Source organism: Podarcis raffonei, chromosome Z (genome assembly GCF_027172205.1).
Source record: "Podarcis raffonei isolate rPodRaf1 chromosome Z, rPodRaf1.pri, whole genome shotgun sequence".
Lineage (NCBI taxonomy): Eukaryota > Metazoa > Chordata > Lepidosauria > Squamata > Lacertidae > Podarcis > Podarcis raffonei.
This window is the reverse complement of record NC_070621.1, coordinates 39,175,578-39,191,109: the sequence shown is the minus strand read 5'-3', so window position 1 is coordinate 39,191,109 and position 15,532 is coordinate 39,175,578. Positions and strand designations below refer to the sequence as shown.

The window sequence follows — 15,532 nt, the reverse complement described above, 5'->3', positions numbered from 1 at the left end:
TCTGCGTATGTGTGCGGGGTTTGCTGTGTTCGCAAGCCAAAAAGACCCAACATGAACCTAATGCAACACGAGGTATGACTGTAGTATTTAGAGGGAAATTATATGCTGTTCTTAATTAATTTAGATCATGGCTGGGGAAACCTTCACCCTCAAGGTGATGCTGGGCTCCCACCATCCTTGGCCTGGAACCCAGATGGAGTTCGCGTTTGACATCCAAAGGGCAGCAGTCCCCCTCCCACCGATTCAGAATGGCATGTTAGATGGAGTTAACAGAGCACATTCTGTTTTTGTTTTTTTAGGAAGTTCCAGTCAATATAGGAAGAGCCGGCGCCTGTGTTGTAGTTGTGAAGCTGCCATAACAGAGCATTTCCAGGTGTGAAATATTAATAAGAAGCATGGCAGAAGAGGAGATGCATCCTTGAAAACAACACAAAGCGCTTCCACTACAGGAGGAGGAAAGACAAGGATGAGCCTGTGTGGAGCCTGAGCACGAAAATCACATTTTCTGCATTCCAAAGACATACTTGGCAGGTGTTTGATCATCATGGGTGATGTTAATCTCTATCTGTAGGGAGCATCTGGGTACACACTGTGCATCAATAGAGAGAGCCTCATTCTAAAGGAATTCTGTGTCAAGAACAGCTGAGTGTGCAGCTGAAAAAGAAACCTGTATCCCCCCCCCCCTATAATTGCTTACACTTGCATTATAAGAACCCCTGGACAGCTTGATATGGAGAAGGAGGGCAGGGAGCCATGTGGAGCCTTGAATCCCTATTCCCTCACCAGAAAGGCGCCTTGTGTAGTCTCCTCCTCACGCACAAAGATACCTCTGCTGGGTCTTTTCTGCACCACTTAGCATCCATGAACAGTTGCCAGGTCCCCAGGACTTTGGCAGGGCTCATTGCTAATGCTTTCCTCTTTTGTGCTTTTTCAGGCTTTGCCCCTGGTTTTGATCACCATCAGTTAGCTCGATTTAGTTGCCCTTAAAGTTTCTCACAGTGCTCTTGATCTGGGGTCATATTGCATATGGAAAAATACAAGGGTAGCTAGGCAAAGCTGGCCAGTGCTGTGCGGAGCACTGCTACTGCAGCAAGATGTCCACTGATGGAAGGCAGTGCTGAGAGGACACAATGTTCAGGGCCACTTAATGCTTGAGCTGACCCTGATTCTTTGGATTCTGTGATAAATCTAGACCAGGAGTTGGCAACTTAGCACATGTTGGCACTGTGGTGGCTATGCAGCTATGGAATCTCTGAGCATCCCCTGTCACTGTCCCCATGGTAGCAAGGGGGTTACTTTCTTCTCCTTCCAAAAGTACATACGGTTGAAGGAGGAAGTTGGAAAAGTGCCACTCTTTCTCACATCCTCTTTCAACTCTAAGATTGTGTGTGTGTGATTCAGATTAATTATATTGGTTCTAACTTTGACCCAGAACCCTAGTAGAATATCTCTCTCTCTCTCTCTCTCTCTCTCTCTCTCTCTCTCTCTCTCTGTGTGTGTGTGTGTGTGTGTGTGTGCACATGTGTTTCATCTTTTTTGTCTTTGGGTGGGGAAGTGCTGATCTGGGAGAGGGTGGGAATGCAGCCCTTGCTCAAACTGTGGCCAATAGTCATAAAAAAGGGGTCAGTGGCTCCTAATATAGGCATTGCTTACGTATCACAAGGTGGCTCCCATCTCTACCCTTCCTGAAGCATGTGCTGAGTTAAAGGGAGGGGGGGAGCAGATTGTGATTGCAGAAATAAAATACTTGGTAGGTTGTAAGCAGCAACTCAATACGATACGATAATCTTTATTGTCATTGTCCCATACAGAACAACGAAATTGAAAAATCTACATAAAACATTCAAAACCTAACAGGCCTTCTATCCCAGCTATCCCAACCTAGTTAGCCCACTAAAAACTCTGATACCCTATTTTTAAATACAATATACTCCCATAGAGACTACTTTACACTGCGTTTAAAACCAAAATCGCATTTGGGTAGAAACTGTTTCTCAGGCGGCTAGTCCTAGTCTTTGTAACCCTGTACCTTCTTCCAGAAGGCAGAAGCTGAAAGATATCATTTTCGGGGTGCGCACTATCCTGCGCTATCTCTGCTGCTTTCTTATGGCACCTGGAAGCATAGATTTGATCCAAGGCAGGAAGAGTGCACTCAATTATTCTCTCCGCAGTCTTTACAACGCTGGACAGCATTGTTTTTCCCTTAACCGTGCAGCTCTCAAACAACACGCACAGACCATAAGTTAATGCACTCTCCACAGTACAATGGTAAAATGCCATCAACATGTCCCTTGAGAGGTTGTTTTTCTGGAGGATTCTCAGAAAATATAACCTCTGCTGTGCTCTCTTCATTAGGCCTTTGCTGTTTTCTACCCAGGTTAGGTCATCTCGCAACTCCATTCCCAGAAATTGAAACACCGAGACCTGTTCCACGAATTTCCTCTCAATAATAAGAACACTCAAATACAGTGTCACACTGATGTTCCTGGAATTGCTAATGGAAAAATGATTAGAAGACATAATTATTATGGAAGTGGTCTTTAGTCTTTCTGAACACAGGACTCTGCTAGCATGGGCCCAGTTTTTGTTTTGTAAATGTATTATATGATTACCCTTGCTGCATATAGATCTGCCCTCTTTTGTTTGCTTTCCTTCCTTCCTCTGACAGAAAAAAAAGTTACTGCAGTGCTGCTTCCACCCACGTGAGGTCACGTGCTTCCAGTTCTTCAGTTGAGGACCAGTGTATTGCAAACGCATGATTGCAAATGCACCCAGAATCTCTCTGCTTTGTTGGGCAGAGACCTTAGCACCAAATAGAAGTCCTCAGGAGAAGGTGGTGCAATGTGGCAAACCTTGTCAGTTGGGCCATCCATGCTGCCCCTACAGTTCTCCCACCTGCGGCAGATCAGCCTAGGCCCCTGCAAAGTGTTGCATGTCTTGCAAGCATCAGAGTGCTTAAAGAAGGGGTGGGGAGCCTCAGGCCCAAAAGAACCCAATGAGACCCTGCTCACTGGCATTGCATCACATCTCCCTTGCTGAAATGTGCCATTGAACTCTGATAGTGCCTCTTGCTTGCTTGCCTGGATGGAGGATGCACAGGTGCGTATGTGCGTGTATAGAAACTAACTTATTGTACAAAGCTAGCTTTCCCATTCATTGACCTGCTCACTTTTGCCCCTGGTTCTGCATAGCCCAGGTCTGTGGCTCATAGAAGGTTGCCCCAGAAGTTCTTTGGCTCAGAAATGTTCCTCACCCCTGGTTTAAGTAAACGCAACCAACACCCAACCCCTTCCCTAACAAAACATCACAGACCATCAACTTCAAGTCTTTCACCATGGTACCTCAGGAAGGTGGCAAGGTCCCAACATTGTCTGAGGACACAGCTACATTGGCAAAGAAAAAGCGCTTTATATGTGTTTGTATATGCATTATAACGCTGTGACACCAGATGGCGCTGTGGAGTTCTGCTTTTGCTAACCTGATTTCTCATACAAAGTTTGCAACGTGTTTAACTGAAACACTTCTTTGGTGTGTCTAGATCTAGCCTGGGATCTAGAATCATATAGAATTGTAAAGTTGGAAGGGACCCCGAGGTAACCTAGTCAACTAATGTCAACTAAGGCATCTGTGACAGGTGGCCACCCAACCTCTGTCAGAAAGAATCCTGTAGACCGTAATCTGCTAGGGGTGTTGAGAGTTGTTGGGAGATCTCTATTCCCCCCACGGAACTACAGTTCTGGAGTGTTTTAACAAGTAATCTCTGTTCGCAGGGAACCATGGAAATTGTTATGTGAATAGGGATAGGGGTCTCCTGACAACTTTTTTTTTAAAAGAAATATTTATTGAAGTTTTACAAAAACATAAATACAAAAACACATAATAAAATAAAAAATAAAAATAAAGATACAACATACAAAAGCAAAGAAAAAATAAGAAAAATTAAAAACAATTCCATTTTTCATAACTTAAAACTCATTTGCTTGTTTCTTTGACCTCCTCACACCTCCCCTTCTTGTATTCCCTTTTAAATAATCAAATCAGCAAATCCTTACCCTCTTTCGTTTATCTTAACTCTATATCTTAACATTTTATAACTCTATATTTTCATCCATTATCAATTCATTTTTGCATATTCTTATTAACTTTGTTGCTAATACCACTTATTTCCAATCCAACATCATTTTAACATTCATTAATTTTACAGTGTTTCTGCAGATAGTCTTTAAATTTCTTCCAATACAATAAGTATTCTTGCTGCTGTTGTTGCATACATGAAGAAAGTTCTATCCTTCTTTGGCACCAATTGGCCGACTATGCCCAGGAGAAAGGCCTCTGGCTTCTTCAGAAAGGTATATTTAAATACCTTTTTCATTTCATTATAGATCATCTCCCAGAAAGCCTTAATCTTTGGGCACGTCCACCAAAGGTGAAAGAATGTACCTTCATTCTCTTTACATTTCCAACATTTGTTATCGGGCAGATGATATATTTTTGCAAGCTTGACTGGTGTCATGTACCACCTATATATCATTTTCATAATATTCTCTCTCGAGGCATTACATGCCGTAAATTTCATACCGGTGTCTCCTGACAACTTTCAGCACTCTTAACAGTTCATAAGATTCTCTAGGGGGAGCCATGACTTGTTTAAAGTAGTTTAATACAGATTTAATTGTATGGTGTGTTTGTGTCCTTAGTCCTACTCAACTCAGTGGGGCTTAACTTCTGAATAAACATTGGGCTGCCTAGGACAAGCTACATCAGGAATAGGGAACCTCAGGCCCAGAAGCCACATGTGGCCCCCCAGGATTCTCTGTTTCACCCCCAGGATCACCTAGGCCACACCTCCTCCAAACCCACACTCCTTCACCTCCTTGCTTTGTTTTTGACTGGCTGGAATATGTCCTTGAACTCTGATCATGCCTCCTGCTCTGGTGGGTAGGGAACTGAGAGAGGTGTGTGAGTTTGTACAGAACCTAGCCTGCTGTATGAAGGTGAAATTCACATTTGCTGTTCTGGTCTGTTTTGCTTCTTTCCCTGCCTGCCACTGGCATGTGGCCCTTGGAAGGTTGCATAACAAAATGAATAGGTCCCTCTGGCTAAATAAGGCATTCACACCGCTGCTTTGCATGTTAGAATGGCCATGGCCAGAGAAAGGAGAGTGGGTTCATGTCTGTAGTCTTCTCCTATGTGCAACCTACATATGCACCATTCCAGTGGTCCCTCCTAGCTCCTAAAGAGTCTGGATGTACTTTGCACATGAAGTTTGCACATGCTGAATAAGCGTCAAGGGGAGGGCCAATGGCTGCAGTTCTGCTCCCCTTTCTTTGTATGTTCATTGTAATATGTGGAGTGTTCTTAAGATTTACTTTCTGAGGTTGTGTAGTGGGTGCAGTCCTCCAGAATCCAAAGTCTATATACCACCCAAAGCGAAACCTCTCTCTCTCTCTCTCTCTCTCTCTCTCTCTCTCTCTGAAGGATTTCTAATGAAGATGGCACATAAAACATAAGCTAAAAACCACACAGCTGCTATTATATTAGTCACCACATGCCCGATGATTCTCGGAATTGTCTTTCCTTTGCAAATCCATCTGTGAGAACCATTTTGAACCAATTTTGCTTCCTCTGGAATAATGGCTGTGGGTCGAGACCCTGTTGGCAGTGTGGCGTTAATGTAACCGCATTTGCGGAATGAAACATACACAGGGGAACTATGTATATCATATTGATATGACAAGTCTGCGACCTCAGCTGTGGGGTGCAAACCTTGTGATGCATTCCGATAAATATTCTGTTAAGTTCAGAACTGGTGTGCTGCAGGGAACTACAGATCATTAAAATAAGTGTGTTTACACTTTAATTCCAAAAGATGCTGAATACTAAAGAAGGTGATTTGTTGAGCACTTGCTGTGGAAAGGAAAGGGCAAAGTACATAGGAACATAGAAAGCTGCTCTCCACTGATTCAGATCACTAGTCCATTCTATCCCAGTACTGTCCACACTGACTGGGAGCAGCTGTCCAGGGTTTTATGCAGGGTGTCTTTCACAGCCCTAATGAGATGTTGATATGTTCTTCCCAGTGGAGGCTGCTCCATCAGGGCAAATGGGGTCCTGCCCCATCAACCTCAGTCTGCCCTCACCCAGCCCCTACTTGCCTGCTTTCTTACTTGCACCCAGTCCAGGTGGTTGACACAATTGCCTGTTTCCTCCTCCTCCTCCTCCTCCTCCTCCTCCTCCTCCTCCTCCTCCGCCTCCTCCTCCTCCTCCTCCTCACTCTCAGTCTTGACCCTGAAAAACTCAGTATGGAGGAGGATGACGACAAAACCTAGAATTAGTTGTTTCTGCCTGCCATCAGCTGTGTCTCCATCTACTCTTGGCTAACCTGCCTTTTGTCCTATTTTGCACCAGCCATCACCGGGCACATGGAAAGATACTTGTGTGCTCTTCTGCCCTCCTCTTAACTCATACTGAATGGGCAGCAGATGTGTACTTCTGAGGATATGAATGTGTAAAGGTCAGTATTTCCTACTCCAGTTGGCAGCAGCTCTCCGAGGCAAGAATCATTGTGAACAATGCTAGCCTGAGGTCTATTTAACTGGAAGGGGTCATTTGTATGCCAAGCATTCTATCACTGGCCTATGACTTTTCTCCATGAGAAAAGAATCCAAGAAAAATGGCGGATCTACTAAAGCGAATGCAGGGAACCTATGTATTCAGGAGTTCCCTCTGTGCATCAGAATGCTGGAGATGCTCTAACATAGGAACACAGAAAACTGCCTTAGAGCAGGTTGAACTGTTTGTCCATATAGTTCAGGGTTGTCTACTTTGACTGGCAGCTGCTCTCCAGTGTCCCAGGCAACTAATGGTTCCCCACCCCCATACCAGCTACCCTGACACGTGCAGGGTAGGCACAGTGGTAGGCACCCGCCACCCCAATCTGCCTTCACATAGGTTCCCCATTGCCTGCCATCTTTCTTGCAGCCAGTGACTGGCAGCAACCGTTCAAGATTTCAGGCTGGGTTTGTGCCTCTGATACCTACTTGGAGATGCTGAGGATTGAACCCAGGACCTTCTGCATGTAAAGCAGGTGCTCCACCCTGTGGAATGCCCTTGCATCAGATGTCAAGGAAATAAACAACAGTCCGACTTTTAGAAGACATCTTAAGGCAGCCCTGTTTAGGGATGAAGTTTTATTTTGTTTTTAATGTTCTGTTGAAAGCCACCCAGAGTGGCTGGGGAAACCCAGCCAGATGGGCAGGGTAGAAATAATAAATTATTATTATTATTATTATTATTATTATTATTATTATCATCATCATCATCATCATCATCATCATCATCTACTAGTGAGCTACAGCCCTGCCGTAAGGTCAACAACTTAAGGGGCCAAGTGAAATTCCTCTAGTGGATGGGATTTGCTTCAAGGTCATCTAATTGCTGATCCCTGCATTAGTGCTCAACACTGCCAGCCGTTATTGCTTTGAAATGAAGATACAGTAGTACCTCGGGTTACAATTACAAACACTTGAAGTTACACACAAAGTAGTACCTCGGGTTGAGAACTTATCCCCAGGATGAGATTGGAAATCACACACCAGTAGCGTGGCAGCAGCAGGAGGCCCCATTAGCAAAAGCGCGCCTCAGGTTAAGAACAGTTTGGGGTTAAGAACGGACCTCTGGAATAAATTAAGTTCATAACCTGAGGTACTACGTAATAGTTTATCACCAATGTAAGCACATGATGTATGTACAGTGGACACTCGGGTTGCGAACATGATCCGTGCAGGAAGCACATTCGCAACCCGCAGCACCACATCTGCACACGTGTGGGTTGTGATTCAGTGCTTCTGCGCACGCGCAAAGCGCGATTTAGTGTTTCTGCGCATGCGTGAGCGCCAAAACCCCGAAGTAACCCATTCTGGTACTTCCAGGTTTGGCGCAGTGCGCAACCCGAAAACACACAACCTGAAGTGTCTGTAACCTGAGGTATTACTGTATTCACCCCGTTATTAAGGAAAACAATGAAGTCTTCTTTTTTAAAAAAAGAATTTTAGAAATAATCCAGCTCCCCCAGAGAAAGAACAAAGCACATGCAGATATATTTCCTTTCATGTGCCAATCTATACAGTGTGTGTGTGTATTTCTGATTATTTCACCTGTTGCCATCATATAAGCAAGGGGATATTACACTGTAAATAAGAAGCTTGGTCTGGTTTTTTGCTTGTTTGTTTTTTAAAAAAATACTTGGAATCATATGTGTTTACCCACATAATTTTGCAAGTTGACTTCCTCCCTTTTAAAAAGTTATTGTGACTTGGGAAAAAAAGAAAAGTTTTACAAAAAAACAGACAATGATTTCTGAACCCTATCGATGTGCAATTTTTTAAATAAATGATTTTTAAAATAATATTATACTATTATACTATTTGCTGGACTTAGATAAGGAAAAAAACACGTGCAGAACATGGAAGTGTTTAGTGGGGGTGATGGGGAGGGAAGGGTATGTGTTTGTTGTTGTTGTTGTTTTAAAAAAATACTGATCCTTTCAAACATTAAAAATACCTTATATTTATAGTGCAGCAAGTACAGCATGCAGTTGAAATAAAGTCTACTTTCTCTGACAAAGAATTCTTGGTGTATGTTTGGCTATGATGTGTTTTTCTTTTTCATGGTATCTGTTGCTGCAAACAATCAAACGAGAGAAGGGATGCTTTTCCAGTAGCTTTAGGTGAACAACCAAAATATATCAGTCACAAGTCTAGTCACAATGGGGTACTAACTTGAATAAAATATTGGGGGGCCATCTGAGAGGCAATGCCCATCAACTTGGGGGGAGGCTGTCCCCTCAAATATTTTATTGGGAGAGGCAAAGCCCCTTGGATTTGGCTCCTGTGCTGGAGAGCCAGTGCAGCACACTGGTTTGGAAAATGAGCTGTTAGCCACAGAGCGTATATTACTGTCCAGTACTGTCCAGTCATTTCTTTGCCTTTGGCCAACCACAGTATCTCAGCCTGTTCTGTGGAAGACATTGGTTCTGGCCTACTTTAAGAGATAGTTGTGTAAGAACTACCGAGGACCAAACTAAGTGAGCCACAGCATGCCCCTGATTGTGCCTCTTGTTTCTATTTTTGTAAAGAGCATCTGTATGGCAGCTGTGTAGTTCTGATGTGAACCAAAGCTGTAGAACTGCAGGAGGGGCTCCGACCCCTGCTTTAAGTAATTTCTTCATTAAGGGCACTTTTTCTCTGATGGAGTAGTTAAAAGTTTTAGATGGATGGGGTGAGGAAGGAGGGCCTTTAATGAAGAAAAGGGCACCAAGGGGGGAAAATTTTTCAATCAAACACAACATCATGCGTGTCACCAACACAAATACATGTCACACTCACAACCCTGGAAGGCAGGCTAGGCTGTGTCTCAGTTAGGCTGAAGTTTAGTGGTGGTTCTTGAAAGAGCAGTTGCTCCTCCACCGGTTTCCCCCTGCCATCTGAACAGTAGCAGGGAAGGATTCAATTTCTCTTCCCTATGATCTCTTTCTCTGTATGCTGCCCAGCTGCTCATGAAACAGATGAGTGGTGGGGAAAGCGTAGGAATATGTGTGTGTGAACACATTTGTTGTGATGGGCATGCATGAGGCTGAATTCAAATGTGGTCTTTATGGGTTATAACCAGGCATCCCCCAAACTCGGCCCTCCAGCTGTTTTGGGACTACAACTCCCATCATCCCTAGCTAGCAGGACCAATAGTCAGGGATGATGGGAATTGTAGTCCCAAAACAGCTGGAGGGCCGAGTTTGGGGATGCCTGGTTATAATGCAAGCATCCCCTGGCCTGTTTTCTAACATTCCTTTTTATGCCGCAGTTCCTGTTGCATTGTGGAACTGCGGCTTTTTGATCCACCACATTCTGATTATTTTAATGGTGGGGAAGAAGTGTATACAGGGGTACCGCCCCAAATGTAGTCATATGACAGTGATGGTGGCATGATCAGAAAATCGCAGGGGAAACTACAACACAAAGCTCCCATGATTTTCCAAGTTAGAAGGGTTGCAAATTGGTTCCCCGCAACCCGTGGAAATGATTAACAGAGAAATGAGCATGCAACACCTGCAAGATTTCACTGGATTTCCAGAGGTGTAATTTGTGTCATGCCAAAGATTACAAAAAAACAACCACACAAATTAACAGGTAAGTTGCAGGAATACCATAGAAATGCAGCCTAAATGGGCTGTATGTGTGCAGATGTGTCTTTTGGCCCACCCAGTTTTAGGTTGGGCTCCACCTCCTTTGGTATTCAGCCTCCACCTACCCCCTTGTTGAAATGAAGCCCAACTAATCACTGTGTCCTGCAAGAGAGGGCCTCCTACAAAGACTATTTCATCACCAACCCTTTGGAACTCGCTCCCACTGTATCATTTCTCCCCAGCACTGATTGAAACCCTTCAATGGAGAAAGTGGATAGAGAAAAGTTTTTCTCCTTCTCTCATGACGCTAGAACTCGTGGACATCCCATGAAGCCGAATGTTGAACTATTCAGGAAAGACAAAATAAAAGTACACAGAGAAGCAGGAGCCAGTGATGGCCACCAACCTAGCTGGCTTTAAAAGAGGATTTGACAAATCCATGGAGGACAGGACTGTCGATGGCTACTTGCCACAAAGCCACTTCCAACCTCAGGAGGAAGTGGTGTTGTGGGCTTCACACCCCCAACACGCGTGCGGAGACTGGCTTCCAGCCCCTGCGCGATCAGGGGAATCCTCGGGCCACGTTGTCCCCTGGCCAGCAATCACTTCATACCTGACTAGGGGATGTCACATTCTTTTCTTGCAGGAGATGTGGCTGTGCGCATTTGGATTATAGGCCACAGTATTGTCCGCCGGGCTAGAAACTGTGCCATCAAATCGCCACAACTTCTTTGGTTTTGGCGGTTAGGCATTGGTAGGGGTATTGTTATGTAGATGTGTTTGGGGGGAGCAGCGCCATCACCTCCCCAAATATTGAAGGGTAGTCCAGTAAAGGATTCCGGGGGGCATGGCCTTGTCTGAAGCCTATGGAGGTCAGGGTCTAAAGCACCCCCCGAGCGGTGACCCCTGGGGGAGTCCCTAGTTGATGTGCATCAGCAGGTGTTACCCCTTCCTGATCTTCAAGCAAACAGCCTGAAACTGGATAGACAGATAGGACCAATACCTAAGCCAATCCCACTCTTTACCTGTAACCAATAAAGTTGTGGCCAATTTCAGCCCATTAACCTTAAAGATTTGTGTCATGTGTCGTTATTCCTACTGGTGGGAGGAGGGAACTCGCCACGCAACGGCTATGCTCTGCCTCTACAGTTGGAGATGCCAGCACCAGCGTGAAGAGACCTCTCAGCACCAACTCACTCTGAGGAGCATCTGTTTGCTTGCCCAGTCTGAATATTCCTCTCACTGTGCTAACGCTGTGCGTACCCTTATCTTTTAAAACAAAGATCAGGGGGCGTGTTGCTCACTGGATCACCTCTTAACTTGCATAGCCATGCAGTTCACCTGAAGTGCCTTTAACCCTCACCTCCACCCATGAATCATGTTTATCTGAGCATTATAGATTTTTGCAGAAATTTTAACCTGAGTTCTTTATCAGCTGAGAGCCTGGACAAGCAACATACTTGTGCTGGCTGGACATAGTTGTGCAAGAGAAATCACATCACCAAAGACTGGTGGATTGCACAGAAAGAATCAGCTGACTGGGAGGAAGGATAGGATAGAAATTGAGTGAATTAGTAAATAAAAAGAGAATAAAAACAAGCTTCTGCAAGTGTATCTGTCACACTGGATTCATTTGTGCCACCTTTAATCTCCGCTAGTGCAAGGACTCTTGTGCTAGTGAACAGAAAGTTGGATATGACACTATGCCTGCTTTGATTAAAATGAAATCTTTTAATCTTTGTTTTGATTAAGAAGGAACATCATTTAAGTTTGTAAACAATAATTATTGATGGAAATAACTGATCAATGAACTAAAAATTGAACTAAAAAGTGCACTGGGGAAAAGAATTCTGGCCTCTCTGCCTGATATATCTGCCTGCCACCCATGCATGGTTTTTATATCCATGTGTTCATGTATTGGTGGATATTCAAAGATGTTTCCACACTCCACCCACAGAACAAAATGGTAAACTCCAGCTAAGGTCTCACCATGTAAACCTACTGCCTGCCTAACTCTGTTCTAAATCGCTTGGGAAGAGCTGGTTAAATTCCTTTTCGTTAGAAAGTGTTTAACATTCTTTCAGATCTTGGATACAGAACAATTAATTGAAGAGGCATCTAGATTGCACAGTGTGTCCATGAATATGATTAGTGCATTGAATTATTGAACAACATTGATAATACAGAGAGCAAACATTTGTAGTGGTGTTTGTTCTCTTCAAGTAAATAGCAGAGTTAGTCTTCTGGGCTGGAAAAAAAAAACCCTATTCTTTTCTCACCCCACTCCCTTTCAAATCATTGATTGTAGGAGATGGTTTGGTAACATTAGGAAAGAATGCAGAAGTGATGATCCTACTACTGGTGTGTGAGAAAACCATGAAGGTGTCCTGGTGTCTCCAAAAATGAGCAGGTAGAACTAAGATAGCTATACTGATGCTCTCCAGAGGTTGTTGAGCCATGGCTCCCATCCTGCCAGCATAAGTCAATGGTCAGGGATGATGTTAGCTGTAGTTCAACAACATCTGGAGGGCACTGGGCTAGCCATCCCTGAATGTAGATGTAAGAAATGCAGAATGGATTTCACAGGGAGGGTTTAGGTTTGGCCACCAGAATTTCTAGAAGGTTTTTGAAAATGTTTGAAATTGTACGGTTCAATTTTGCACCTGGTGAATTCTAGTAGCGGCATTTCTTCATTCGCGGAGGCTTTTCTATCCCATATTTTAATTATTTTATTTATTTATTGGAGTATCTATGGGCTGCAGTTCCATGAAAAAACACAACAATGTGGTATTCAGAATACAAAGTTGCAATAAGAGAAATAAAAGCGCAATAAAAACGATAGGGGGAAAAAGTATCAGGAAAAGCATCAATAAATAGTGGTTGGTGAAAATAGATTCACATTGCAAAGGCACGTCTGAGTAACAGTCTTCAGAAGACATCTAAAGCAAGGCAGAAGTGATTCATGCCAAACCTCTACCATCAGAGAATTCCAAAGGGCAGGACCTCCCATACTACAGGCTTAGTCCCTAATAAAAGCCACCTGAACCTCAGGGACAGGGGGAACCATGAGATGTGCCCCCTCAGAGGTTCCTCAGTGATTGAGGCAGAGCATAAGGGAACCAGAACTTCCTTAATGCGGTGCAAATTATTTAGGGCTTTCTAAATTACCACAATTAAGTAAACATGAAATGGTTCAAAAATCAAGGTGTGGCTTCCGATTGGCTGAAGGAGCTTCCTGCACTCTATTGGAAGCTGTGGAAGCCACGTTGGATGTTCAGCTTCCAAAGAACGTTTGCAAACCAGAACACTCACTTCTGAGGTTGCAGCATTTGGGAGCCAAGCCATTTGAGTACCAAGGTACCACTGTACACAAACATTGGTGGATTGCACAACAAGAATCAGCTGCTAGGGAGGAAGGGTAGGATAGAAACTCAGTGAGCTGATGAATGAATAAATAAGGATCAAAGCAAGCTTCTGCTAGCATACCTGTTGCACTAGATTCATTTGTGCCCCTTTTAATCTCTGCCATCTGCTCATGCAAGGACTGTTGTGCTAGCAAACAGAGAATGTTGTCTATGACACCATGCCTGCTCTGATTAAAATGGATTATTTTAATCTTTGTTTTGCTTAAGTAGAAGCCTCATTCTAGTTCATTAACAATGATTATGGATGGATATAACTGATCAACGAACTAAAAGTTGTAGCCCTGAAGAGAATAAATACATCTGGGAAAAGAGTCTCAGAAGCTGCATGGCCAATGATCAGGGAAGATGGACCTGGTAACATCAGGAGGGCACCCTGGGTGAAAGTCCCACAATCCTTTGCTTCTAATGTTGTATGTATGAAGCAGGCGAATACTGAATATTGCACCGCACCAAGCCTCAAGTATACTTCTTGCAATAAAAATTCTGAACAGAAGATGGCACTGTATGATCGCCTTTAAGGGAAAATACACTTGTTGAATAGAACATGTTAGTGTAATAGTTTGATTAGCTGCAAGTCTATCTTCTTTTGCAACTTTATTTGGGGTTCATGCATTTTGCTGCTGTGATGTGCCTGTCCATATGTAACAGCTCATATTGTTAGGCACACAAATGCACACAGTTCCTTTACACTCGGCTGTTGCTTCTGCCAGCTCCAAGTTCCTTCTCAAGTGTGCTTGCAGCCATTGCCAATTCTGAGCATGGGTGTGTGCATAACGCATCCAGCATTCTCCAGCTGGCATTTGAGTCTGATTCCTTCTATTCACCAGGCTAGCTTGCTGGATTAAAGAAATGCGACAACAGTGTAAATAGAATATAAAACAGACTGAACCGTGTGATTAGAATCTAAACTGACTTGACGGTGATTTCATTTAATCATCTTTCCCTGCAAGCACTATTTAGCATTTATTTAGAGCCACCAGGGGACTAAACACTGCAGATAACATGTGCTGGAGGGTGGAAGTGAATGCAAGAACAGTGGACTGAATGGAAGCAACAAGTTGGACTTTGGCATTAACTATACTACAAAGTCTTATCTGATCTGAGAGACAGTGTGTAGCATAGTGGTTAGAGTGCCAAACTAGGACCTGGGAGATGAAGGTTCAAATCCCCACTCAGTCATGAAGTTGACCTTGGGCCATACACATTCTCAATTAGGAGTGGGCAGATCTGTCCATTTTGGTTTCTCTTAGTGTTTCATTTTTCCTGTTTTAACTTCTCCACATTTACTGATGGTGTGTGTGCTTTTTAAGTCCTCTTGAAAGTCCATCCCCATCTTAGTGCAAATTTCTCCTAATATTCACATTTTGCATGCCATTTGGCCCAATTTATATATTTCTACAAAGCAATTTCCCCTACCAAAATGTGGTTTTGTATGCTGTTTTCACGAATATATGCATTTGAATGCACACTTTGCTTGGTGCACAGTACTTGACTGGGAAACATTGCAAAAAAACTGAATTGATTTTCTCCCCCCCCCCCATCTCAGCCTAAACTACCTCACAGGGCTGTTGTTCAGAGAAAATGGTATGTGTGTGTGGGAGAACTATATACACAATATTAATCTCCTTGGAAGAGATATAACCACAATAAATAAATCTTGCATCACTTTATAGCGCTCATGGCTTGCCTCCGAGATTGTGGGTACTTTTTTGGCAAGGTGCTGAGGATTCAAATGAAAAACCCCACTTGATCAAACCAAAGGCGTATATGCAGCTCCAGTTTCCTGCTTCTTACAGTTGGCATCTGGGTGCCTTCTTAGTTTTTATTCTTAATATCTTGCATCAGCCTGATGGAATAGTTGAGTTTTCAGCAGGTGTTTAAAGGTTGAAATGGAGGACACCTGCTGAATCTACGCTGGCAGAGTGTT

At 43.6% G+C, this 15,532-nt stretch overlaps 1 protein-coding gene across 2 annotated transcripts in view; it reads left to right on the top strand.

The window, feature by feature from the left end:
• The window catches only part of KLHL4 (kelch like family member 4), a 44,921-nt gene extending 43,267 nt beyond the window's left edge, over window positions 1-1,654 (top strand). For both annotated transcript variants that reach the window (XM_053373748.1, XM_053373747.1), the window contains one exon: window positions 300-1,654. In XM_053373748.1, coding sequence (XP_053229723.1) covers window positions 300-318 — 19 coding nt within the window. In that variant the 3' untranslated portion in view covers window positions 319-1,654. The remainder of the gene's footprint in view (window positions 1-299) is intronic.
• Window positions 1,655-15,532: the final 13,878 nt, after the last annotated feature.